The sequence below is a fragment of the Podarcis liolepis genome (assembly GCF_965112155.1).
Source record: "Podarcis liolepis genome assembly, chromosome: 3".
Classification (NCBI taxonomy): Eukaryota; Metazoa; Chordata; class Lepidosauria; order Squamata; family Lacertidae; genus Podarcis; species Podarcis liolepis.
The window spans coordinates 96570421-96597867 of NC_139557.1; the positions used below are offsets into that span (position 1 = coordinate 96570421).

General features: G+C 40.5%; 1 protein-coding gene across 5 annotated transcripts in view; it reads left to right on the forward strand.

Annotated features, from left to right (window-relative positions):
- Positions 1-27447, forward strand: part of USH2A (usherin) — a 430807-nt gene that overhangs the window by 77896 nt on the left and 325464 nt on the right. For all 5 annotated transcript variants that reach the window (XM_083493951.1, XM_083493952.1, XM_083493953.1 and 2 more), the window contains 8 exons: positions 1010-1651; positions 3231-3414; positions 7974-8137; positions 13540-13698; positions 16393-16887; positions 17728-18000; positions 19841-19998; positions 21359-21503. In XM_083493951.1, the coding sequence (XP_083350077.1) occupies positions 1010-1651; positions 3231-3414; positions 7974-8137; positions 13540-13698; positions 16393-16887; positions 17728-18000; positions 19841-19998; positions 21359-21503 (2220 nt within the window). The remainder of the gene's footprint in view (positions 1-1009; positions 1652-3230; positions 3415-7973; positions 8138-13539; positions 13699-16392; positions 16888-17727; positions 18001-19840; positions 19999-21358; positions 21504-27447) is intronic.

Consider the following 27447-nt stretch of genomic DNA (forward strand, 5'->3'; position numbering starts at 1 on the left):
AAGAAAGGAGTTAAATTGGGATCTCTCACAATAGTGTAAGCAAAGCCCTTGTGAAGTGTACAGATTGTGGGGAATTCAATAGTACAGTGGTACCTCGGGTTACATACGCTTCAGGTTACATACGCTTCAGGTTACATACGCTTCAGGTTACAGACTCCGCTAACCCAGAAATATTACCTCGGGTTAAGAACTTTGCTTCAGGATGAGAACAGAAATCGTGCTCTGGCGGTGCGGCAACAGCAGGAGGCCCCATTAGCTAGAGTGGTACTTCAGGTTAAGAACAGTTTCAGGTTAAGAACGGACCTCCGAAATGAATTAAGTACTTAACCTGAGGTACCATTGTAATAGTATCCAAGAAAGATGCCTTATGCTAAATCACACCACTGACACATCTAGCCCAGTATTGTATCAGTACTATTGTCTACACTGAGTGCTCTCTGGGGTCTTCATCTTTTTTTATCCCTACATAAAGAGGCCAGGACCAAATCCGAGACCTCCTGCCTGCACAGCATATGCTCTGTCTTTGAGCCTAGCTGAACTGGTTCCTAATATGAGAGTTGATTCATCATTGATTGCAGGTGTACTTGCTGGAGATGGGACATTGTTCATGTCTAAGTTGTGCCTATCCTTTGAACTGTATTTTGTTCTTGGCCAATCTATATTCTAGGTCAGGAAGGAATTTTCCCCAGATCCTGTTGGCTGTTGACTCTCTATTCTAGACTGTTAAATGTATTTGACATGGGTTTCTTTCCTAAATTGGCTAGAATTTGTTCTTTAGACACCTTTCTGTGGTTCTTCTACTTACGGTGTGTTGCTGTTTGAGTTCTATAGCTGGTCAGAGTTGTAAGTTGTGCTGGTTTGGAATTGGAATTGGCCTAGATGTCCTATTAGTCTCTTCCATTTCAAGGATTTCTACAGTGGAACTTCAGCAATGTAAAGTTTATATCCCACCCCCACCCCCCGCTCAATTTCCTTATTTTATTTATAATGATGATCTTTCTTTCTTTAGGTTTAAGATGTGATCACTGCAACTTTGGATATAAACTTCTTCATGCTTTAAAGAACGATGGTTGTGAAGCTTGCCAGTGCAATATCCATGGGTCTGTGAACAATTTCTGCAATCCTTCTACTGGTCAATGCAATTGTAAGGAAAATATCAAAGGACTTCATTGTGATGCTTGCATTGATGGTTTTTACGGGCTGGATGCTTTTGGATGTAAGCCTTGTGACTGTCAAATGGCAGGATCTGTTTTTGGTACAGCGTGTGATCATTACACAGGGCAGTGTATCTGCAAGCCTAACTTTGGGGAAAGGCGATGTAGTGACTGCTTAGATGGGTACTACCAAGTGCAGCAAAATGATTCCTTAGCCTGTCTACCCTGTAACTGTGATAAGGCTGGTACAGTAAACGGCTCTTCGCTGTGTGACAAATCAACGGGACAATGTCCTTGCAAAGCTAGCGTCACAGGCCTTCGGTGCAGTCAGTGCATGCCTCATACGTACAATCTCACTACTCAGAACTTTCTTGGCTGTGAGATTTGTGACTGTGATCCTCTGGGAACAGGACCAGGAACAGTTTGTGACCAGCTCAATGGACAATGTGTTTGTCTGCCTCATCACCACGGAAGAAGGTGCAATGTGTGTAAACCAGGTAAGGAAATGAGAACAAAACCAGCTTGAAAACTGTCTGTTGCAAGATGTGGTTGTTTCTTTTACTATATTTCAAATAATGTACTCAAGGGCATGTCTCTGGATCTCAAAAGTGGTGATTCTGTGCAAGCTACTTGGGGGAAGAGATTGATAAATGGGTGGACAAGTTAGGTCTGGTTTGGCATATGGGGCTGCTGCTGCCAACCCACAGCTCCCCTAAGCTGGCCACTGCCTCGACCCATCCCATCATGGTGGTGGTGGGACACTGCTGCTGCTTAGTCCCCTGATGCACCACTGTTGCATTGATAGATAGGACTGCCCCTCTCCACCCCAATACCCAGTGTTACTGACCCACTGACCTTCAGTAAGGTAAAGGGTAGAGGGACCCCTGACCATTAGGTCCAGTCGTGGCCGACTCTGGGGCTGCGGCGCTCATCTCGCTTTATTAGTACAGCTTCCGGGTCATGTGACCAGCATGACTAAGCCGCTTCTGGCGAACCAGAGCAGCGCACAGAAATGTCGTTTACCTTCCTGCCGGAGCGGTACCTATTTATCTACTTGCACTTTTGACATGCTTTCGAACTGCTAGGTTGGCAGGAGCAGGGACCGAGCAACGGGAGCTCACCCCGTCATGGGGATTCGAACCGCTGACCTTCTGATCGGCAAGTCCTAGGCTCTGTGGTTTAACCCACCCGTGTCCCACGTCCCGACCCTCAGAAGCAGGCATTTAATCAGAGAGCAGGCTGGGCAATGCAGAGAAATTATGTCAGGACTTCCTGGGATAGTAAATCACCTTTGTCCTTGATAAGGAAAGGCAGGGATTTATTCTACTTTAGCTTTTTTTTTTAAAAAAATGATCAATTGACAGCAAAAACCACAGAGAGCAAACTCTTTATGCTGGCTATGGGATTTGCTATGACCTCTGTACATGTTTGTGTAAACAACAACAATAAACATGTGAATATTATTGCGCTTTTAGATATTTCATTTCTACTACACTAAAGGACTTGTATCTCATTTACATTACTGCTCTGTTTTTGCTAACTTAGTTGCTCAGAAATATGGGGTTTTATCCAATATTAGTCCTATCCAGAGTGGTATTCAATTAAGTTTCACTCAGGGTAGAGCCACTGGAATTAAAGAACACAACTAAGTTAGGTCCATTAATTTCAATGAGTGTGCTCTGAGTAAAATTTAGTTCAATACCACCCACTGAAATTAATAGACATAACTATCTCATATCCATTTATTAGGGTCTACTCTGGATAGAACTTAGTTTATTGATTGTATTTTAATGGAGCTTTCCATTCAAATGAATCCCAAAGCGGCTTACAAACAATAAATAATGATAACAGAACAGAACATCTCAAGTACAGAATAAATCATATAACATAATTAACAAATCATCAGTAAAACAATTACAATCTATAAAATTCTATTAACAAACTAGCAACCGAAGAATAAGATAAACATTATAATTACAGCATAAAAAAAATCAGTGCTCATAATGCTGTTTTACATCATTTTCCTTCTCAGATGACAGTGGTCTTATTTTCACATCATTGTTTCTTCTTTATCAGGATTTTATGCTTCTCTGCGTGGTATTAATGGTTGCATTCCCTGTTTATGCCACCCAACTGGTTCAGTAGAAGAGGTTTGCAACAGTCTCACTGGCCAGTGCATTTGCCAAGATTCTTCTGTAGCTGGGAAGAGATGTGACCACTGCAGGGACTACTATTATGGATTTGACTCTGAAGCTGGGAGGTGAGTGTTCATTGCAGAGTTGACTTGTTAAAATTGTCTTTTCAAAATTATAGATTCAGGTAGGTAGCCGTGTTGGTCTGATGCAGTAAAAATAAATTAAAAAATTAAAAAATTGTTCATTAGCACCTTAGAGACCACGAAAGCTTATACCCAGAACAAACTTAGTTGGTTTCTAAGGTGCTACTGGACAATTATTATTTTTTCAAAATTATGTGTGTTTGGTGAGGATATATGCTCATCAAACGGCTAAGCAGGTCACATGGGAAAATTCTCTATGCTTTTTGTCCATGTCCTGGACAAAAAACCTACACAACTAAGAGGTATGAAAAATCCCCCCAAGTCTAATTTCTAAGTAAGCTGTGCAATCCCTGTGCACAGAATCCCCAGCTTGAGAGCTCCCAAGCTTGAGAGCAAGAGGAGCGCCAAACAAGTCTATCAGCTTGTTAAATGAAGTTCAGAACAGCTCTCTATTCTGATTAGCCCCTACTGTAGTCTTGTCTTTACCCAGCATTGAAAACAGTCATGTGGTGGTGGGAAGAGCCATCGCCCAGCCAAGGATAGGGGTCCAGTTTAACTTTGGGAGAAGATACTGGCCCTCTTCATGTATTGTAGCTAGAGGGAAAGCTTGTTGAAAAAGGTCTTTAAAGCACAGAGGAGGAAGATCTCCACTACAAATATGATGCTGAGCATGACAACAGCAACAGTGGGCACCAAAGGAGAAACACAGCTTTGGGAGGGAGATAAGTCGCCCTAATACTCCTCAACATGCATGCTTTCTACTTGTGAGTAATTCTGGCCCTTGATACTATGTGTTGACCCACCATATTCTGATTGTGAATTGTTTTAACTGATTTGTCTTCTATGTTTTATCTTGGGGCAACTTGCTCTGGGACTTTATGTTGAAGGGTGGGTAAGGACTCCAATATTGTCATCATCGTCAATAAATATGTGAACAGACCTACTAGCACTTGTGGGATGTAAAACTGCAGTCAAGTACAACATTCCTACAGTGGGCATGCTAGGGGATGTTTTGTACCCCTAGGAGAAGACTTCCTGTTTCCTCCTGAGCTGGGACAGACTTCCACTACATGTGACTTGAAGAGGGTGTGGTCTGTTGTACTAGCATGGAGGAGCACACGGCCTCCGTGTTCTGATCAGTGTGTGTTCTCCATTTTGTATGTTGCTTTGTGTTTGGAGAAGTGATTGCTTAGTCGCAATCACTTGGGACTAACTTCTTTATGGAATAGTTCTAGTTGTTATGTAACCTAAGCCTGCCTTCAGGGATATGTCTGTGAACCCGAACGAATCCATGAGTAAACTACTTTTATATTAACGTTAATCAGATTATTGTGTTTATTCTTTTTAAGAGGGATTAGAAGGGATTTTACCAGGAAGGAATCTTTAATAGAAGGACTCAGATGAGTCAGCAACCAGCTGATCGCTGCGTAATTTAAAAAGGGGGATGTTTGGAACTCTGCTAGAAAATGGAACTTGCTTGCACAAGTTAGGAAGGATATCATTAAATAATATATCCTCTCCTGCCTACCTAATCATCCCCACAGCACTGGGCTGGTATTTCCAGCCTCCCCCCCCCCCCAGTCATTCAAATACAGGAGTGAAAAGAAACAGCCTTCTAAAATGGTTTGGTGTTAAGAGAAGCAATTTTTATAGCATTATTGCATCAGTCCCCACGCTTCCTGAAATGCTTGGGGCATAACACATTGACACCCACCAATGGGCTTTTTAAGAAGTGTACCTGGCCAGGAGACTGATTGTGGAGTGCTAGATAGCTCCAGAGGGTTTTTGTTTTTTAAAAAAGAAGGATCAGAGATTGGGGGGAACCATATCACAGATCTGGGGGCCCATTAAAGAAATGGAAGTCCTTGCATGAATTAGATGACTTCATTGGATACAACCCTTAAAATTTGATGCTCAGAAGTGGCCATAAGTAGTCGGCCAGTGGTGGTGGGGAGCAAGTGCCAATCGGGAGTGGGACTGTACTGTAGGTAGTGTTTAACCCATTGAAAATCACCATTGCACCATTTTAAGCATGTTACTTAAGAACACTTAACTGTAGCATGTAAGCAAGCTCTAATCTCTCACTCTTGGCTCCTAGCTGTAATAGAAGGGTGATAATCCATCTACTTTACAGGACTGTTATAAGAATTTAAGTAGAAATAAAGAAACAATAATGTTTGCATAGTATGTTACATAGATCATATATTTATTATTTTGGTGTAAAATGAGTCATGAGTGAATCACAGAAACTGAAATTCTCAGGGGGGCTGATATTAAGGACCCCTAGAAGATAAAATAATTGGGATAATCTTTTTTATATATTAAAAAATATACTTTTGGAGACACCTTAAACTCTTCCAAAATGAGTAGAAGCTAAGTATCAATACAAAATTATAAAGTATCAAATATTGAACTGCCGAGCATATAGCAGCTCTCTCAGTTTCTATATACTTGTCTACACTTATGATGACATTTAATAGTCTAAACAGAAACTGTTTGATGGGGAATTGTATGCAATCTGTGGTTGAAAACACTTAATGCAGTTTGGTGGGAAATACCCTTTGCTCTTGATTATAAAAGGAGAAAATGCAGTATTATAGTTTCCAAGGGAATTTTTTTATTTATTCCCAAAGGAATATTATTCCACAACACAAATTTGCAGTTTATTTTGCAGCATTAGCTTTTATCAGTCTTTTAAAGGGTGTTGAACTCAGGAGATCACACAGCAAGAGTTACTGAAGAAATTCTTTTGCTAAAAGGAAAGAGATGCAATTGTCAAATGCATGTGAACTGTTTTTTGCAAATTCATTTTAAGCAACCTTACATATTTTATTTCAAACAAGAGTTGCTTAATTAAAAAAAAAAGCAAAAACAGTAGTCTCTAAAATTTCATTTGAACTGTTAGCATGAAGGTAGATAATATATATTTTAAGAAGGCTGGATCATGACTCTTAATGTACACTGCATTTAAAAATCTCAGTATCTTCTCTGGTAACACAGGTTTTGAAGCTTCCTCAAAACCTGCACAACCTGTTTGACCAGAAAACAGGTTAAAGATAAAGGTAAAGGGACCCCTGACCATTAGGTCCAGTTGTGACCGACTCTGGGGTTGCGGTGCTCATCTCGCTTTATTGGCCGAGGGAGCCGGCGTACAGCTTCCAGGTCATGTGGCCAGCATGGCTAAGCTGCTTCTGGTGAACCAGAGCAGCACACGGAAACGCCGTTTACCTTCCCTATTTATCTACTTGCACTTTTGACGTGCTTTCAAACTGCTAGGTTGGCAGGAGCAGGGACCGAGCAAGGGGAGCTCACCCTATTGCAGGGATTCGAACCGCCTACCTTCTGATCGGCAAGTCCTAGCCTCTGTGGTTTAACCCACAGCGCCACCCTTGGGAACACAGGTTACAGTTTGCTATTGAACCTACTCTGCAGCAGTGATGTGGGTGTCTTTTTCTCCTGCACCATTGAATCCTCTCAGTGTTGCCTAACACAGAATTTCCAAGTAGTCTTCTGCATTCTGGCCTGGTGGAATCCCCAGTAGTACTCTTTGGCATATTTGCAAGATGCTTTGATCATAATGTTATTTGCATCTGCTGGTTAATACATTGTCACTAGTGAAGGTGTCCACTGTCCAGAGCACAGTCTTATCCAGCTTTATTATTATTATTTATTAAATTTGTATGGCATCCTATATCTGTAGATCTTTCAGTTGCTGGAGATTGAGGATTTATAATAAAAGATTAAAAAATACAACAACAGACACCGGATAAAATAAAAGTAGAAAGGATTATCTAGAACTAAATCAAGCATTGCCAACCCTGCCTGTGTCTGTTAGTCAAGAAAGTTGTGGCTAATTTTCACTTATACATGTCTCGGTTATTTGTTCACACTCTCACCTAGGCCATGATACAGGCCATCAGGGCGACTGCACCACAGTTTCCTTTTAACATATAAATTGAGAACAAAGCCAAGCTGACCACTCGAAGAAACCAGCTTCCATAAGGTACAGAGGCTCTACTGCCATCCAGTTTGAAAATGTGTCCTCAATACACCTGGGAATGACTGTCTTAGACAGTCAGAGGTTTCCTTAGGCTTCCCATAAGAAGCCTTTTTTACTAATGGAACTTAACTGAGACTCTTTTTTTGGAAGTTAAGAAAACACCTCTTGCATAAATAACATGTGCCAAACCTTCCCTTCTCCAAAATGTTCAGCACAATTAAACTCTCCCCTCCCTAAAGGAACAGATATTCCCCTGTCACTTTAGCGAGGGATGAATTGTCCCCCAACAATTGGAGGGCATTACTGTTGTTCTAGAAGTCTAGGTCATAAGTAAAAGGAACACCATACTTGATTGTGAATGGAAGCTTTTTATAAAAAAGGATTGCATTTTTTACTTTTTCTACTACAGACCAGTTTCTAAGGTTCTTCATCTCCAATGCTTAATTATCTGTCTGAAAAAAGCCACAGAATTAAGCCCTGCTATGTCTAACTGAAGTGTTAATGTGCTTTCATTACTTTCTTGATTTGTTTTTGTTTATAGATGTCAGCGTTGTAATTGTCATCCTGCAGGAGCCATTAATGGAACTTGTCATCCTATTACCGGACAATGTGTGTGCAAACCATTTGTAACTGGCTCAAAATGTGACAACTGTGTTCCCAGTGCTAGTAATTTGGACGTCCACAACCTATTTGGCTGCAGTAAAAGTAAGTGGTTGTTGGTCGTAAGAGCAAATCTTTCAAATTAACTGGTTTGCTGATTGTTAGTATTAGTGTAACACTCAAAATAGCTGCTACTCACAACCTGAACTCCCTCCTCATTAATATATTAGGAGAAATATTATGTTTTGGTACTTAAGAGGCATCACATGATACTTTGCATCAAAGGCAGCATGGATTTTCGTATCAATGAAAGGAAGGAAATTACGGTATATTGATGCTCCAGTTTTCTAGACATACTGTAACTTGTGTTGGAAAATGACTTACTCTGAAAACCTACATTTAACAGAAGTCCTCTTCAGGCATAGTATGTCCCAGATTTCTCTATATGGGAGGGAGGATGCATTAAGAAGCCACATCCCCTGCTGCCTGCACAAAGGGCACAAACATTTATCGTGATGAAACATGTTGTCTCATGAACATTGTCTCTTGAATCCCAATTGGCTTTGGTGACTCAGAGTGCCCATTTCCAGCTATGGCAAGGGTCACCCGCTATGGTCCCTTTTGGGTAGAAATGACTTGGCCATGGTACTCCATGTTCTGGTGACTTCCAGATTGGATTATTGCAATACACTCTGTGTGGCGCTGCCCTTGAGGACAGCTTGGAAACTTCTACTGGTCCAGAATACAGGGACCACATTAATGGCTGCAGTTGACTTTAAAACGCATAGAACCGTGTTCTAAAACAACTGTACAGTACTGGCTGCCGATTCAAAGTGCTCATGTTAGTATTTAAGCTCCTAAATGACTTAGGCCTTCAATACCACTTCCTTCCCTACAGACCTTCTGGGGTTTTAAGTTCCACCTTTCCAGGTTGCGGCGGCCTGGGAGAGGGCATTTTTGTGGCAGTCGCTAAGTTGTGGAATTCCCTCCTGAAAGAAGTGCCTCTGGCTTCTTCACTATGCAGCTTTCAGTAAATTCTGAAGATGCACCTCTTTACACTGGGCTTTGACACCTGAGATGTGTGTTATTGCAATCTGCTTTAGCTGTTTTTAATATTGAATTTTAAATTGTTGTAACCTGCCCTGGGACTTGTTGGTGAAGGGCAGGTAATAAATCAAATGTTGATGATGTCACATGTACAGCTTGTATGTTTGAAGGCTTCCATGACATCCTGAACGTTGGGAAATCTAGGTTCCAGGCTGTTTGGAAGCTGTTGTTTGTATGTGTGGGCTGCTACAGATGTTTGTGCTTTTTGCATAAACACCAGCAGGTAAGGCTACTCAGTGAATTCCTGCCCACAGCTCCTGTGTAGAGAAAAGTAGGAGCTGTAATGCCTTAAGAGGGTTAATGGTCCACAATGAAGCAGTTTACCTTACAACATCTACTAAATTCCATAGGGGGCTTTACCAGGTCCCAGCCTGGGCATATTTTATTAATTGATTAAATTTACTAATAATTTCCTATGAGGCATCTCATAGCGATGTACAGTGCAATAAGAACATATAGAAACAATCACATATATAAAAACAGTTAAAGAAATTGCGTATATAAAAACAATAAAAAACTTATTACCTATGAAAAAACAAAAACTACTGCACATATAAAACCAGTTTCAACTCCAACGTTTTAAAGACAGTGTAAAACCTTTATCACAGATTTTAATGGCAGAACCCCTTCTGAAATGGCCAGGGCTCCCATTCAGTTCAAAGGAGCTTATTCAGGAAAAGGTCTTGTTGGATTGTGCCTTGAAGCTGCAATCCTATATGCGCTTCCCTGGGAATAAGCCCCATTGAATTCATTAAAGGCAGGTGGAGTTTACTTCTGATAACACATTTTAGGACTGCACTGTAAATTATGTAGCATAATTTAAGATAAGTAATAAAATTTAATTCTCCAAAAGATATCATGATATATATTTAAAAACAAAAATATTTCTCCATTTGTGAGTATAGACAAGAGTAACATTTGCTGAGTGAAATATAGAAAGCCCATAATGCTTCAAAATCAGTTGTTTCTTTAACTTTATGGTTCTAATGTACACCATACTTGAACATCTGTGGAGGCAATGAAACTTTAGTAATAAGAGCGCAATAATCATTTCCTTCTAACACAATCACATTCCTCCAATAGCTACCAGTGTATTCTCTCTAGCAATTTTAACTTGACTTTGCTAGTATAATTGCTGCCAATTGCAAGGCTCTATTTTTAATACCTAATCTTTAGGGACAGTTATTTGTAACGGACAGGAGCAAAACACATGCTACCTTGTGAGTCTCTACATTACTTAATATACCCTGGTGTTTTCCTTCCCTGTTGCATTTAAAAGAGACCAACGTACTCATTTCTATATTTATTTGAAGGATTTTTACCTTGCTCTTCAGGCAAAAGAGGCTCCCAGAATACCTTACAGACATCTGTAATAAGACTGTTGCTCTCTTCTACTCTTCTAAGTTATATGTTTATGAAAGTAAAGTTCTTTTTTTAATATAAAGAGCCTGGAAATTGCATATCATCAAAAACTTATTTTTATATATTCACACAACATGGAAGTCCTCTGCCACCATTCATTGCTTCAGTGTTTTCTTCTCACTATATCCAGGTTCTACGTTTAAGGAAGTAGAAGGGTTAATATGTTCTCACAGTCTTAACATTTTATTCATTGTGATAATAGTTTCAAAGTGTTGTTTCAAATGGGTCAATAAAACATTTCTCTCCTCTCTTTGGAGTTGTTTTGTTTCTCTTAGGAAAATTTTTCTGGCTTTTTAAAAAGAAAACTGCATTGCTTTTAAGCCTGTAAAATTCTCTGCTGTGTTGCTTTTAAGACCGTGAAGTGTATTGTGCGTAATTTCACACCTTAAAATCAAGATCAATATATGTATACATACCCCACACTGTCCCTTCATCATACAACACAAGGAACCACAAGGTATGACTACAGTTTCTCACTTAAAAACAAAACCCTGAAACATACTGTAGTTATCTGGCCCTTATAGGATTAAATTTATTATTTAAATAATCATTTATTATGGGAACAAGACATCACCTTTATGTATATTTTTTCCTTCTTTTTCATGCTCACTATATTCCAGCTATACACAACCAATTTTCTAAGTCTGCAAGTGAGGAGTTTTATTCATACATTAAAGGGTGTTCATGTACATATTAAAACTTAAATAAATATTTAAGATATTTAAAATGTAAAATATCTCGCAAGCCTGATAATGCTTCAAAATATATTAGCAAAACTCGGAATAGGAATTAAGATTTAAAATCTGATATCTAAGGCAGTGGCGTAGCGTGGGTTGTCAGCACCCGGGGCAAGGCAAGTAATTTGTGCCCCTAACCCGTGGATTTGCGCCCCCTAACCCTAACCCCCAGATGTTAAGATAAGATAAGATAAGATAAGATAAGATAAATTTATTGTCATTGTCCGTATATACACAGTATACACAACAACGAAAATCAAACACCCACCCAAAGACCGGGTTCACATATACATTTGCACATATCCCCCCTGCACCCCCACACTATGCCACTGACAAGCGCCTCCTAAGCATGTGCAGAGCGCCTCCCTCCGCCACGCGGAGCTCAGCCTGCGCGTGGGCAGGCCCTTTGCGTCACGCGCGCTTGGCAATCCCCGGCACCTCTCCTCTCTCTCTCCCTGGAGAAATGAAGCAGTGACCCGACAAGGAGTAGCGAAGGATGGGCATGTTTCGTCCCTGATCCGGATGAAATCAAGGCGCCGGCAACGGGAAGGAGGCGGGGGAGAAGCAGGAGCAGGCCAGCCGGGGCTGCTCCAGACCCCCCCATCTCTCCCATCGCCGCTGGAGGGGTCATGGAGGCACTGAGCCCGGGAGGCGGGTAGCCAGCTAGGGCGCACCTACCCAACCTCGCCGCACCCAGGCGCGCTGCTCTCTCCAGCTTCCTCCCGGCCAGGCCAGTGGTTCCACCTCTTCCTTTGCCTCTTTGAGCCACTTAATTCCCAGCAAGCGATTAGCAGGCTCGGATTGGATCCTGCGGCAGGCGGCGCCTCCACCTCCTCCCGGCTTTGCTGCTGCTGCTGCGCGACTCTTTTCCCTCCACCGACAGCGCGCTGCGCCTTGGAGAGGTTCCCGCTTCCTCGAAGGGGGCCGGCCAAACGGAGACGACGACCCCCCACCCCAAACAAGCCTTGATTGCTTGTCCCTTCCCTCTGGACTCGCGCCCCCCCCAGATGTTGCACCCGGTGCGGCCGGCACCCCTGGCACCCCCTACACTACGCCACTGATCTAAGGGAAGAAAGCAGAAAAGGCAAGATGTTTCTTTTTTTAAAAGACAGTACAGTGGTACCTCGCAAGACGAATGCCTCACGAGACGAAAAATGCGCAAGACGAAAGAGTTTTCCGTTTTTTGAGTCGTTCCGCAAGACGAATTTCGTCTTGCGAGTTCTTGCGAGTTTGTTTCCTTTTTCTTAAAGCCGCTAAGCTGTTAATAACCGCTAAGCCGCTAAGCTGTTAATAGCCGCTAAGCCACTAAGCCGCTAATAGCCGTGCTTTGCAAGACGAAAAAACCGCAAGACGAAGAGACACGCGGAACGGATTAATTTCATCTTGTGAGGCACCACTGTACAGCAATCCTCTATAGTTTGGGCCTCTTCAGGGATTTTGGACTGCAACTCCCACCAGTCTCAGCTAGTATGGCTAATGGCAAGGGATCATGGGAGTTGTAGTCCAAAAACTAGGTGACACCAGGTTGTGAGTCGACTCTATGGCTTGAGGAAATATCTTCCCCAGCCATTGTCACATGCTGAAGAATACTGTTACTGTGGTGAATTTTTTGTGGGGAAGCCTTTTAACTTGATGAGGCCCTCAGTGTTCATCACTCATTAGAACCTTTGGTAGGGGGAAAAGCCCACCACATTTTCATTAATATGGAAAAATAATAAAAGTCATAGTAGAATATCTTTCAACTGAGTAAGTTGGTCATCTGTATTGAGTCTGCGTCAGTTTCTCCACGAGTAGCTTGCATAAATAGACATCTGAAGGGAAAACAAGCTTGTGGGTGTCTGCAGGGAATACATAGAAAAAGACCAGAATTAGGATGTGAGTGGAGAGACAGCATGAAGCAAGGGATCTGCTTACTCCTTTCAGATGTCTCTGCATCTGTATGTTTGCTCTGTTTGCTCTGTATGTGTGCATTGTGCAGATTTTCAGCCAAAGCACCCTTAAAGTGGTTCTTTAGGCAGAATTATGCTATTTTAGATGTTTTGCATAATGATTTCTAATGTACGCTGGCTGGCTGCTTTGTTTTGGCTTTTCTTAAGATTTTACTGGGAAACACAGCTCTTCTGCTTCATATCATTTTCCTCTGCTAGAAGAAACTTTCTTTTCATTTTTTAAATGCACTTCTGCTTACGAAGTTTGGTTGTCTTGATGCCTAAATGTGGCTTTTATTGTGTTGCAATCCAGCTCCTTCTCAGCAACCACCGCCAGGAGGAGAAGTTGTAAATTCTTCTGCTATCAGACTTGTTTGGAATCCGCCCGATTCTCCAAATTCAAACTGGCTTGTGTACAGGCTGTATAGAAATGGGAGTCAAATCTATATGACAGAGGATAACTACCCTTACCGTGAGTGCTCATGAATACTACCTATGTATATTTCACTGTATGTATGTATGTATGTATGTATGTATGTATGTATTTGAATTTGTATACCACCCTTCATCCGAAGAACACAGGGCAGTTCACAGCATAAAAATACAAAATGAGAACATAAAATACATAATGAAAAAAATCAAAAATAAACCAATACCCCCCGCCAAAACCCCATATTTAAATGCCATAGAATCAGCCAAAGTCCTGGTTATAGAGAATTTTATTTCACCTGGAGCCTAAAAATATGTAATGAAGGCTGGGATGACTCAATAGAGGATGAGACTCTTAATCACAGGGTTGTGGGTTTGTGGTGCCTTCCAACTCTACTAGCCTATGATTCTGTGAGTGAATGATGAAGGAGAGCCTTCCTGGGGAGAGCATTCCACAAATGGGAAGCCACCACAGAAAAAGCCTGTTCTTGTGTTGCCATCCTCCAGACCTTTCATGGGGGAGGCACACAAAGAAGGGCCTCAGATGATGATCATAGGGTCCAGTTCAGTTCAAATGGAGGAAGGCTGTCCTTGAGTTTTTGTGGCCCTGAGCCGTTTAAAACTTTATAGGTCAAAAGCAGCGCTTTGCATTGGCCCGGAATCTAATTGGCAGCCAGTGCAGTCCGGCCAGGATCGAGTAAGATGCTCAAACTATCTTGACCTGTTGAGCAACCTGCCTACCAAATTCTGCACTAGCTGAAGTTTCTGAATTGTCTTCAGAGGCAGTCCTAAATATAACCTAGATGTTACCTGAGCACAGAGGAGAGAAGTTAGGCTACCCTTGTCCAGATAATGATACCTTCTAATAACATTAGGGCCCACTGGTACTCCATTCAAGACTTGCTTACAAGCCTTGCTTCCTGTAGGCAATCAGTTTAGCTCTGGTATCAAGTGATTTTACCATTTCCTGGTCAGAAGCCATATTTTCGAATGAGCAAATCCAACAAATTTAACTCCCCTTACTGACTCACTTTCATCTATACCAAGGAACAGGTAAAGTGATCTCTTTAACCACCACCACCCGCCGTGTGAATGGCAAAAGATTTTGTGGCATGGCAGCAACTTCTTCTTAAGCACCTCAGTTACTCACTCCTATGTCCTTGTGTCTTGTTGTGCAGGAGAAGGGATATTAAATAAATGAAAGGCTTCACCACATCCTTTCTTGCTCATCATACTGGAGGGGAGGGGAGGGGGTTGAAGAGCCGTTTGCTATCCTCTCACCTTGAGGAAAGTGTCTTAAGTTGTATAATAGTCTGTGTAGTGGCCATTTGAATTGGGTCTGTGCTAGGTTCTAGAGGGAAAACATTATGTGGGCAGATTTGGTCTAGTCGCTTATATCTATATCACATGTTTATCTGTTCTCCAAAAAAAGTCACGTATCCTTGAAATCACAAGTGTAAAATCATGTGAGGGAGGTCAGGCTAAGAGACTGACTGATCCAGAATCACCCCATGAACTTCATAGCTGAGCAGCGAATTAAACCCAAGTGCCTCCAGCCTAAGTCCAGCACTCTAGCCAATAGATCATTTTGGCTGTCATATGTTTGCATTACTTTTTTTATTGCCTAGAGATTGGTAGTAGTGCACAGAATGAGTCCTGGTCCTCCAGCTGCTGAAGTCCTAAGTTTAGTACTTGCTTCAAGTTCAGATTCTGACACTTTTCTATGTACATACACTATCTTACTGAACTATTCTGGGATAAATTATGCTTTACATCTTTCACACCCTAACAAGAGTGTTTAGCAATTCAAATGTATATCCGAGAGGTTTACTAAAGTCCCTGCTATATTCTTGGAATTGAATGGAGCAATCCTTCTAGAATAGTGTGCTGATGCCATTTCGAAATCATATTAACATCGATGAGCAGCTGCTCTTAAAACATTAACTAACTACTGGTTTCCTAATCAGAGACTGATAAAGGCTTGTTCAACAAATCATTATTTTCTAAAGCCACAACTGTTCCTTAAAAAAAAAATTACCATTCTGACATTTCCTGACAATCATGATAATTAATGATGTGAATATAATCTACTGTTTGGCATTTGAATACTAAGATAAATTTGTTAATGCTGCCAGATTCTTATGTTTATGACTATATTCTTAGTATGTGTGTAGCATCTGTAAGACACACAGGGGACACCACCTAAGTGCAACAGCGTGCATACAGGTCTTAGTACTAAATGAGAGTTTCAAATTACAAATGTAGAAGCATTGAACTTTTCAAGGAAAATTAACAGTAGTCTCCAAACCGGGCCTGATTATTTGACTGATGGCTTTGCAACATTAATGTGAAATGATTTTGAGAGTTCTTTTAGAAGGAAGGAATAGGCAATAGATGGAGAAAAAAACCCATTCTTTTTCTTCTGTAACTCTGATGCTTTCAGATAACACATTATTAAATGGTGAAGCTATTTAATACATAAAATAATGCAAAAACAACCATTACTGTTTATTAATGAAATTAAATTGATTGAGACTTTACTAAAGCAAGGAATATTTTATTCAAGTTTACCAGCGGCAGCAGAAAGCGTTGTTGGGGAAGGCCCTTACCTAATCACCCATTGGTAATTACAAAGTATCCATTATATTGTAGGTTTAATAAAATAAAAACGAGAAATTTACATGTGGCTCCTTGGGATCTGACAACTGAAATATAACTTTTTATGTTTATATTGTAGGCATCCAGATCTTCACAGATACCTCTCTATCTCCCTATTCCTTCTATTCATACCACCTTGAGACCAGCAATGTCCATGGATCTACAAGCAGTGCAGCCTTGGCATACAGAACACAGCCTGGGATACCTGTAGGAAACTTGCATTTAAACCCAGTTATTCCTGTTGGACCACACTCTGTTTCATTCAGCTGGACAAGCCTATCAAACGACTCTGGTCCAATAGAGAAATATGTATTGACATGCACTTCTTTACCTGAACTTCAGGCCTGTGACCAGTATGAAGGCTTAGAAACCTCAACAACTGTCTGGAATCTGATTCCATTTACAAAATACAGTTTTTATGTTCAAGCGTGTACCCGTGGAGGCTGTTTGCAGAGCAAGGAGGTGGCAATAGTTACTACACAGGCCCCACCTGAACAGCAGCATCCTCCAGTTGTACAAACTATCAACTCTACGTCACTGGCTATAGAATGGAACCCACCCCAAAAAGCAAATGGTAGGATTCTATTTCTTTTGCTTAAGTAGGTACAACATGTTTTGCTCATATAAGTGCATTAAAAAAATATTATTTTACTATTTTACAACCTTTTCTCCCGATAGGTAAGCAGGGCTGATGAGGGGTAGGTAATGGTAAAGGGCCCCTGGATAGTTTAGTCAAAGGTGACTATGGGGTATGGTGTTTATCTCATTTTTCAGGCCAAGGGAGACAGCATTTGTCCACAGATAGCTTTCTGGGTCATGTGGCCAGCATGACTAAATTGCTACTGGCACATGGAGGACCACGAGAAGTGCCAGAGCGCACGGAAACACTGTTTACTTTCCTGCTGCAGTGGTACCTAATTATCTGCTTGCCCTGGCATGCTTTTGAACTGCTAGGTTGGCAGAAGCTGGGCTGTCATGCGGATTTGAACTGCCAGCCTTCTGATCAGCAAGCCCAAGAGGCTCAGTGTTTTAGACCACAGCAACACCTGTGAAGGGTATGGTACCAAGGACCACAGATATAAGCAGAGTGCTTGGTGGTGTGACATTTACTTCTGGGACTAAGGTTTCCCACTCCTAATGCAAGCATTCTTAAACAAAATTTCTCTTATACATGTTGCTTTGAGATGAAAACTACATCACAAAATTTGAAGTGCAATTGGAAGAGTCTAGAATCCATAGGAATTAAATTCCTCAAGCCTGTGGGAGGGCAGGTTTTGCAATGTATTATGGTTGTAGTTGTATTTATACAGTGCTATCAGTGGACAATGTTTCTACCAGTAGGTGGTACTAGAAACAGAAGTATTTTAGATCCTTTCCGGCTGACATATCTTTGGTAAACCACTGTTATTTCTAGGTATAATTATTAGATATGAACTATATATGAGAGGAACCCGACAGTCGGATGGAACACATATTCCTCCTGAAAATCGTGTTTTTGAAACAAGTGGGTGGTTCAGTCCTCACCCAGTGATAGAATCTGCCAATGAGAATGCTTTGAAACCACCTCTTACTAGCACCAACATCACTGATTTGGAGCCGTTCACAGTATATGAGTTCCGTGTTTTATCAGTCAATATGGCCGGCAGCACATTTTCTCGTTGGACGTCACAGAGAACAGCAGAGGCAGGTAATTGTTAACCGTTGTAAACTCATTTTCAAGACTTAGATTTTTCTTTCGGAATATGCCTTTCGAACCTTACTCCTTGACATTGCTTGTTCATTTAAGTTTCACCTTATAAGTGCTATTATAGGATTCTTTGCCATCCTCTTAACAATTTAAATTCACTAGTATTTCCTCATAATAACTGTGCTTAAACTATACTACATTTAGAGTAGTCTTATTTACAGAGTCTTAAGACAGTATACCAGCAGTATGTCTTTATTTTATTTTGTCACATTTATCACATATTACCTTCGTGTCAGAGTGAGCTTTATGATGATCATTGACAGTCCACAAATGAATTCTGGAAGTAGATGTTATGGAACATGTATAGCTGCTGCCAAAAGTTAACCCTACCCCTCTGCACAGTAAATTCTACTCAAACGAAACACATAAAATGGCATCATTGTTTTTCTTTTTTTTTTTCATTTCTGCCAGCAGCAGGTTGAATAGGTACGTAAAAATTTCACATGTAGTTTGTGATAGTGGATGACCTGTGGGTTTTCTGCTTTCATGGGATACATACATGAGGTGTCATAATGTCTACACCTAGGCTTATGCTGCTGCATTTAAATTAAAGACCCACTCTCCATTGAACTCGGTGTAACTGAAAAAGATGTAACTTTGTCTGGATTAGGCCCTTACTTTGAAGTCTTATTTTTTCATGGGTTGATTTGAAAACATGTTTAAAAACATTTGTGGTCTCTGATCCTATTTTCATGAAATTGGTGGATGTGGTTGATGTCCAGGTTCAATCCAGTTAATTATAACTAATTAAGAACGGTTCATAAGCATAATTTTATTTTAAGAGTTGTCATATTGAATTAGCTGGTTGTTTATAATTGTACATTACTTTCTAGCCAATGATTTCTCTTTCACTTAATTTTATCTGCTAAACAGATAGGAAGTCTTCCACTATGTTGGACAAGAGTGATTTATACCTTGTTATGCTACATTTAAATGAACATTCGAGTCCCATATTTACTTACTTGGAAGTAAACCCTACCTATTTCCATTAAATTGACTCTCAGAATCATTTGGTTAAAAAAGATCATAACAATAGTCTAACTCAAGTCAGCCATGTAGGTATCTCAATCCCAAAGACATTGCAGTTGAACACAAGCCCCATTGATTTCCCTCAGCTGGAACTTAACGTATGAATAAATAGCTGAAAGCCAAGGATTGTGGATTGGGCTGTTAACTTTTAAAAACCCAGCATTTTTGCTGTGGATGGATTTGTAAATGGTATTTTCCAAAAGACAACCATTTTACAGTGCCTATAGGTCTTGAAAAATGGAGGCTTATCCTGCAGCAGTCACATATGACATAATTAAACATCTCTGAAATACCAGCTATTATAATACAAGAGAAACATGTTGATTTCAAAACTGCTCAGCAATTAAATTTACTTTGACAGTGTTTAAGTGTTCAACAATTTTTCCTCTAATCAGGGTTTTCCTGGGTCGCAGAATGGCTGTGCTTTTAAAAACCCATCTGCATTATTCTGTGAAACTTATATTGTGTTTCAAATTTTAAGTGGTGGTTAGTGCACCATAAAAATAATAGATCCCATACTTTGCCTATAGGTGGGATACATTTACTTTAAATTTGTAGCATTGAAAACCATATGAAAATTCCTTTTAGACCTGAAAATTAATTTCTACAAGCTGCTTATTTAGGAATTGGATGCAAACAGCCATTTTATCAAGTTTAACAGATGGTATTTTACAAATATAGTGGGAAAACTTGCCTGACACATGTTGTTCATTTATTTTATGATAAATTAGCACATTTATTTGTGTTTTAGCTCCTGTATTCATGCCACCTCCATCAGTATTCCCTCTTTCACCATATTCTGTCAATGTATCTTGGGAAAAGCCACAAGATAATGAAGCAAGAGGAGAAGTGATGGGGTACAGCGTCAATCTAATTACTGAACAAAAAGTATTGCCAGTGTATTCTCAGGTATTATTGTTATTAGCAATCTGTTTTCTCTGCTTATTGATATATGGATGTTATAAAGTGGTCCCAGTCTTGTTGGCTATGCCAAATTCAAATTTGCCAGTGGAGCAGTGCTTGCCATCATCAAAGTGCAGTGGGGAGTATCAAAGTTGTTACTATGGCATTTTGCCCAGGGTGGAGCTGACTTTCTGTTTGTTTGTCTCCGTATGAGAGGACATGGCTTGTTCCTGGGAAATTGTTCTGAAGGGAATGTCTGATGGCTTGTATACATGAAGTCATTTTTTTAATTCTGCAAGGATACCCAAGAGGTCCCGTGCAGACAAAACATTTCTTAGTCTCCTGGCCATTGTTAAGAGATCAGGAGTGGGCTGCTTGCTGGAATAAAGTAAAGGTGAAGGGGCCCCTGCAATGCTCCCTCCCTATTGTGGATTTTTCCTTCCTCTTCTTTTCACTGTTCCACTGAAATAATGCCCATGTAAACTACCTTAGAGGGACACGGATGGCGCTGTAGGTTAAACCACAGAGCCTAGGACTTGCCGATCAGAAGGTCAGCAGTTTGAATCCCCACGACGGGGTGAGCTCCTGTTGCTCGGTCCCTGCTCCTGCCAACCTAGCAGTTCGAAAGCACATCAAAGTGCAAGTAGATAAATAGGTACTGCTCCGGCGGGAAGGTAAACGCCGTTTCCGTGTGCTGCGCTGGTTCGCCAGAAGCGGCTTAGTCATGCTGGCCACATGACCTGGAAGCTGGCTGTGGACAAATGCCGGCTCCCTCGGCCAATAAAGCGAGATGAGCGCCGCAACCCCAGAGTTGGTCACAACTGGACCTAATGGTCAGGAGTCCCTTTACCTTTAAACTACCTTAAGGAAAATTTATTTTCTTAGTGCTAAACCCACTAGTGCTGAGATATAATTAATATTGGTGATGATACTAATAAATTTATTTGTTTGCAAGAGACAAGTCGTCTTTTTGAAATACTTGTTAGTCATCCCTCTTATTCCATGGTGATTGGATAGGTAGATTTCATCACAGAATGGTGCAATGCTTAATCTACAGTTTGTAAAAATAACCATTTCTGTTTACTTGTTTATTTATTGATAATCGGCTAAATCTGTGATTGCATAAAATCAGTGTAAGCTGTGACACCACAGTTTATATTCAATTACAATTTATATTCTAGCTCTTTGAGGTTCCTTGAAAAAGTCCTGTTTCTACTAATGGCTCTTGGCAAACGTATTAAGGTTAAAAAAGGTTTTTAAAAAATCAGCAAAAGCTAATTTCTTTTTGCTAAATGTACTTTCTTATCAGTGTAAAAATAATGGAAGTGCTATCAAGATAGCTGTCTTAACTCTATTTGCTTTTTAGGTTTTGTATGTTGCTGAAGCTGATGAACAGTCCTACACAGTGGAAGGACTGGAACCATACAGAATTTACTATTTTACCATTACTCTCTGCAATCAAGTTGGCTGTGTCAGCAGCGAGCCGGGAATGGGGCAAACTTTAGCAGCAGGTAAGGGGAGATAAAAAATTGTATTGAAGTATAAATTTAGCACGTACCTTTCTAATGAGCACCATTACAGATCACAGGTTGATGCATAGTGACTGAGATAGGTGCTGTGTTAATACAAAGTGACTAGCTTAATTGGTATTTGTTTACCATGACAGATTAAAAACAAAACACCATGTTTTCCACATAGGCTTGCAGTGTATTGGAAAGCCTGCATGGGTTTCTTTTTCAATGAGAAGCCATTTAACATAACATTTGTTTGTTTGTTTACAGTTTCAGCAAATAAAGTACATAAACCTAATGATGTTAATAATTATTACTAGCACCTTTTGTATCAATAGCATGTTTAGCATATATATAGCATTTTACAGTTGCAAAATCATTGGCACCCTGGTCATACATCACCTATTCTTGCATTTTTAGGTAGGGGGCCACCTAACCTGTTCACATTTTGGATGTCCTATAGCAAAACCCCACTTTCTCCTAACCGGGAGTAGTGCAGTAAGTTTTTCTGAGAGCTATATGCATGTTTGAAACCTATGAGGGGGAAACAGGTACACTTGCAAGATGTATAAATGTTCACATATTTGGATGGGGGGTGCACATGTGACCCTCTACCCCCACATAAATTGGCATAATGTTTGAATATGATTTGTCTGTTTATTGCACTACAGCATACAGTAGGGACGGGGAAGATTTTTCAGCCCAAGAATCACAACCCCTTCTAGGCAATGTTTTGGGACCCACATGTCAGTAGGAAGCACTGGAAGCAAACGTTGGCAGAGCAATGAATGTTAATTTTACCTTTGCACAGTGGGCTTGTTCCCAACCACACTGAAACATCCCAGCAATAGGCATTATAAGAGTTTGAGGATAGATTCCATCCACTAAGAAAATGAATTTTCCTTAAGGTAGTTTAAAGGTAAAGGGACCCCTGACCATTAGGTCCAGTCGTGACCGACTTTGGGGTTGCAGCGCTCATCTTGCTTTATTGGCTGAGGGAGCCAGCGTACAGCTTCCGGGTCATGTGGCCAGCATGACTAAGCCGCTTCTGGCAAACCAGAGCAGCCCACGGAAACGCCGTTTACCTTCCCGCTGGAGCGGTACCTATTTATCTACTTGCACTTTGACGTGCTTTCAAACTGATAGGTTGGCAGGAGCAGGGACCGAGCAACAGGAGCTCACCCCATCGCAGGGATTTGAACCACTGACCTTCTGATCAGGAAGTCCTAAGCTCTGTGGTTTAACCCACAGCACCACCCGCATCTGAGAACAAGATAGAAAGGCGTATTTAGTCACTGGGTCTGAACTTCCCAATCCCTGGTGTACAGAAATATACTCCTCAGCATCAGTCTCAAACACTCAGTTGAGATGTGTAATTTGGAGAATCTGTAGGTGCCAATCCTTCAAATCTTTACACCTCAGGATTCTGTAATATATTGTAATGAACAGTTTCAAAAAATAACTAATGGAATTTAGATAGGACCCTTGGCTATTATTAGTGATAAAGCATCGTTTCTTGCTTATCTGTCAATTCCCTGAAAATAAATAGCTCATTGAAACCTGACAGCTAGTTTATTATTGTTTTAATAATTTGGTATCAGTCACATTAAACAATACAGTAGAGTATAAAATTGAGTGACCAGTAGATTTAGATATATTAAATGTTGAGTATTTTTCTATTTATCATTTCTAGGTTTGGAAAGTTGCCATTTTAAGCCTGTATCCACTTACTTGAATTAACTTTTTTCACTGAAATCTAGCAAATGAGCTTTGTGTGTCAACTCTTGCTGAGATGCACAAGCAAAACACAATTGACAAATTATTTTAAAGGCTACTTTAATTAACAATCTCCTTGCTGCTGATTATCAGGAGTAAACGCAGGAGCACCATCTGAAATGCATTTTGATAGTATTGTGGGTGTTTGGGGAAAGAAGCTGCAGATCCAGTTTTGCTAGGCTGTGCATATAACATAACCTTATGAAGCACATTTAAAACCCAGGGCATCCTCAAATAATCCTGGGAATTGTAGTTTATCTGCCACCGAGCTACAATTCTCAGCACCTGTAACAAACTACAGTTCAAATGTATGGTGTTTACATGAAAGAGAGAATTATGCGTTTTGCTCCTACTTCAGTGACTGCTATTCTTTGGTAGTCTGTAAGACCAACGCAAACCAAAAGCAGGGGACTGCTTAAAGGTAAAGGGACCCCTGACCATTAGGTCCAGTCGTGACCGAGTCTGGGGTTGCGGTACTCATCTCGCTTTATTGGCCGAGGGAGCTGGCGTACAGCTTCCGGGTCATGTGGCCAGCATGACTAAGCCACTTCTGGCGAACCAGAGCAGTGCACGGAAACGCCGTTTACCTTCCCACCGGAGCGGTCCTTATTTATCTACTTACACTTTGATGTGCTTTCGAACTGCTAGGTTGGCAGGAGCAGAGACCAAGCAACGGGAGCTCACCCCATCGCGGGGATTTGAACTGCCGACCTTCTGATCGGCAAGTCCTAGGCTCTGTGGTTTAACCCACAGTGCCACTTACAAGATCCCAAATGCTTCCTTATTATAATGCATTTTTATAACAGTTGTAGGGAGATCTGTCCTGGAAAGTGAGTGGAGGTGAAAGGATCCACAGACTTCATCGGGTTCATTACACAGCTTCACTTGGCATCTTATGTTCCAAGATAATTTATGAGAGAGACTTTGGAGTTCCGCTTAAAGCAAAAGTTCTACAGAACTGTTGGCTCTGGGGTGTTTAGAGCATCCCTTTGTAAAGTGGTATGGACCCCGGCCTGCCAATAGCACTGCAGGTGTAGTCATCTAGTATCTGTGAACCAGCTTGAACTTTCCATCTGCATGTATACACTTTTACATTTGAAACCTTAGAAGCAAATGATACTTCGGTACCTTTTCATCATGGAGTTTAAAGTAAACACATGGAAAGCAGCAGAGAAGTGCCATGGAAACCTGAATAATTATTTTCTATAGGGAATCATCAGATATTACTGTTAAAAAATGGGACTGACGCTCCTGCAAATAACTCCTATCGTCTTTGCTGCCAATGGTGAACAGCTGGTGGCTGAGGGAAGATAACCATTTGGTTATTGTCTCTTGCTCATGTGTCAAAGCAAAAGTGAATATTTAGACATTCAGGGGGCATGACAGGCCCATCTGTGTAGGTGTTGCCGGGCAAAACCTGCACAAACAGAAGGATTGTCAGGACCAAGCTGGCACAAGGAGAGGTGCTTGTGCAATGCGTTAGCACTCCTCACCACTCCAGGTTTCACATATATTAAAATCAGACAATAATGCTAATATTTCTACAGATCCCATTTTAAGAGTAAGCAACAGTAAGCTTGGATGCTTATGCTTGGTGCCTCGAAATTAGAATCCAGAACATGCAAACACAAATCTGAACTTGAAATCTGAATCAAATTCCCACTGATGTCTAAGAAACACAGTTATCATTTATTTGTTATTTATTTGTTAGATATTAAATATGAGTTTCAATTAGAACTGTCTTCATGGTTGTCACTGGAGGTTTCACAGGTGTTCAAAGAAATAATAGTAAAACATTTTAAATGCCTAACGTTGATCTTAAAGTGGAAATATAAACGTGTACTTAGGGCTGTCATATGTCCGGATTTTTCCAGACATTACCAGGATTTCAAAGGCGGGAATTTCTGAAGGATGGCGCTTTGTCCTGGATCTTAGGGCAAGTCAATTGAAAAATCACGGTTTTTTGGTGTTTTTGTAAAAAAACATTTGGGGTGTCCTGGTTTTTATTTTTTGAAATATGGCAGCCCTACGTGTACTGAGCATGATATTCAGAAATGGTTTTAAAATAGTTTAAATGGTCTATATATAGCAGACCTCCTTTATATGAACCTGAGCTATATGATGGTACTAATAATCTATTTGTATCAGTGCTATCATAAAACACTGTATTGAAAATTCATTGGCCCAGATTCAGCTAAAGTGGGTCGTAACTAAATCAAGTTTTTTTGTGTAATAATCTTAAGTCCCCTTGAGCAACTTTGTCATAGAGAATTCCAGGCTAGGGATCATTAGGAAAGAAGTTGAAAATAAATGCCAGTATCATAATGTGGTTATACAAATCTATGGTGTGGCCGCATTCGGAATACTGTTCACACTTCTGGTCATCTCACCTCAAAAAGGGTATTCTGGAGTTGGAAAATGATCAAATTCCCCTGTGAGGAAAAAAGTTGCAACATGTGGGACTTTTTAGTTAAGGTGAGTAAGAGGCAACATGATAGAGGTGTCTAAAGTTTTGCACGCCATGGGAATAAGTGGATAGAGAAAGGTTTTTCTTCTTCTCTCACAATACTAGAACTTGTGGACATCCAATGAGGCTGAATGTTGGAAGGTTGAGGACAGATAAATGAAAGTCCTTCTAGTGCAGTTATGGGACTTCCACAGGAGGCAGCAATGGCCACCAACTTGGTGGGTTTTAAAAAAGGGATTGAACAAATTCATGGAGGATAAGGCTATCGGCAGCTACTAGCCACAGTCACATCCACAGTTGCTGGGAATCCCAGGTAGGCAGAGTGCAGTTGCGCTCAGGTCCTGCTTGCGTGCATCCCATAAACATCTGGTTGGCCACTGTGAGTACAGGATGCTGGACTACATGGGCCATTGGCCTGATCCAGCAGGCTTTTCTTTTTTGATTGGCCACTTAGGAAGCAGGCTACTATTAGACTAGATAGCTGGTCCAATGCAGTAGGACTCTTACTATGTTTTTACATGAATATCTGCCATGTGCAGGGCCACATATACCTATTTCTATCTTTGATGCTGTTTGACACTCTTGTGTATCTGGAAAATACTCAGTTTTCATCAATTTATGAATGGAATACAGTTTTCAAAAAGCAAAACAAGCTCCACACCTTTGGGAGCATAGGATTTGATGTATATATTTATTCAAGTTTTGCCATCCCTAGGTTTACTGTATTCAAAGAGAAACCTGTAATGCCTGAATTTCCAATAGTTCAGAAAGGTACACACTACTGATAAGAACCATATGTTTTGCCTGTCATATAATGGTTTTTAAGCACAATACTCTATCATAGTCTTAAAAACCACCCATATCCAATTAACTGGTAATTAGTGGTGCATTAGATTTTCCTTTCTCTATTAAAAGTAAAATACGCAGGCTGTTTGCCTCTGGTCTGAAAACACACATTGCTTTGCATGCAAGTACATAAAAGTCTGTCACTGTGAATGGGACCCAAAGTGATTAAACAAGCACTCTTAATATGTTAATTTATAATTTTAATTACAGCAATCTTGTATATATAGTCATTAGTGAATACTAATATAAATATTTTTCTACCTTTTTATTCATAATGCATAAACCAATCATCCCCTTCTTTCTCAGCAGTTGCCTGTTGTTTTTTTTTGTTTCACAATACAATCTTTGTTCTTAGTTATGAATGCATTTTGTTCGTTCCTGCCTTGAATAATCCCTCATTAAAACAAAGTCACTTTCTGCTCCATGCTTAAAAGGGAAAATGAGCATGCAAATGTACCATTGCATCCATATATATATATATATATTTGTACACACATGTATACTTTTGCTTGCCGTCCTTCAATTAGTCCCCCTTCTTTGAATCTAATTTTATTTGTTGTTATACTGGCTTGATGTAGGGACTCATGAATTTCAGGCTGGTGCCAAGATCTAGACTGAGATGGGGAGTGGCGGAGGGCAGGGTAGAAGAATCAAAGCCTCTTCAGGAAGCTACAGAGGCAGCAAAGCAAAAGCGAATTGGCTTCACCTTTGACTGAAACTCTTGACTAGTACTGGAATCCTGTGATGATTTTGCTTGGTTAATTATCCAATTATTTATTTCAAGAATATAGGCACTGTGTTACAATTAGAGACGTGAAACATAATCTGAGGAATTTGCAAATGACAGATGATTTA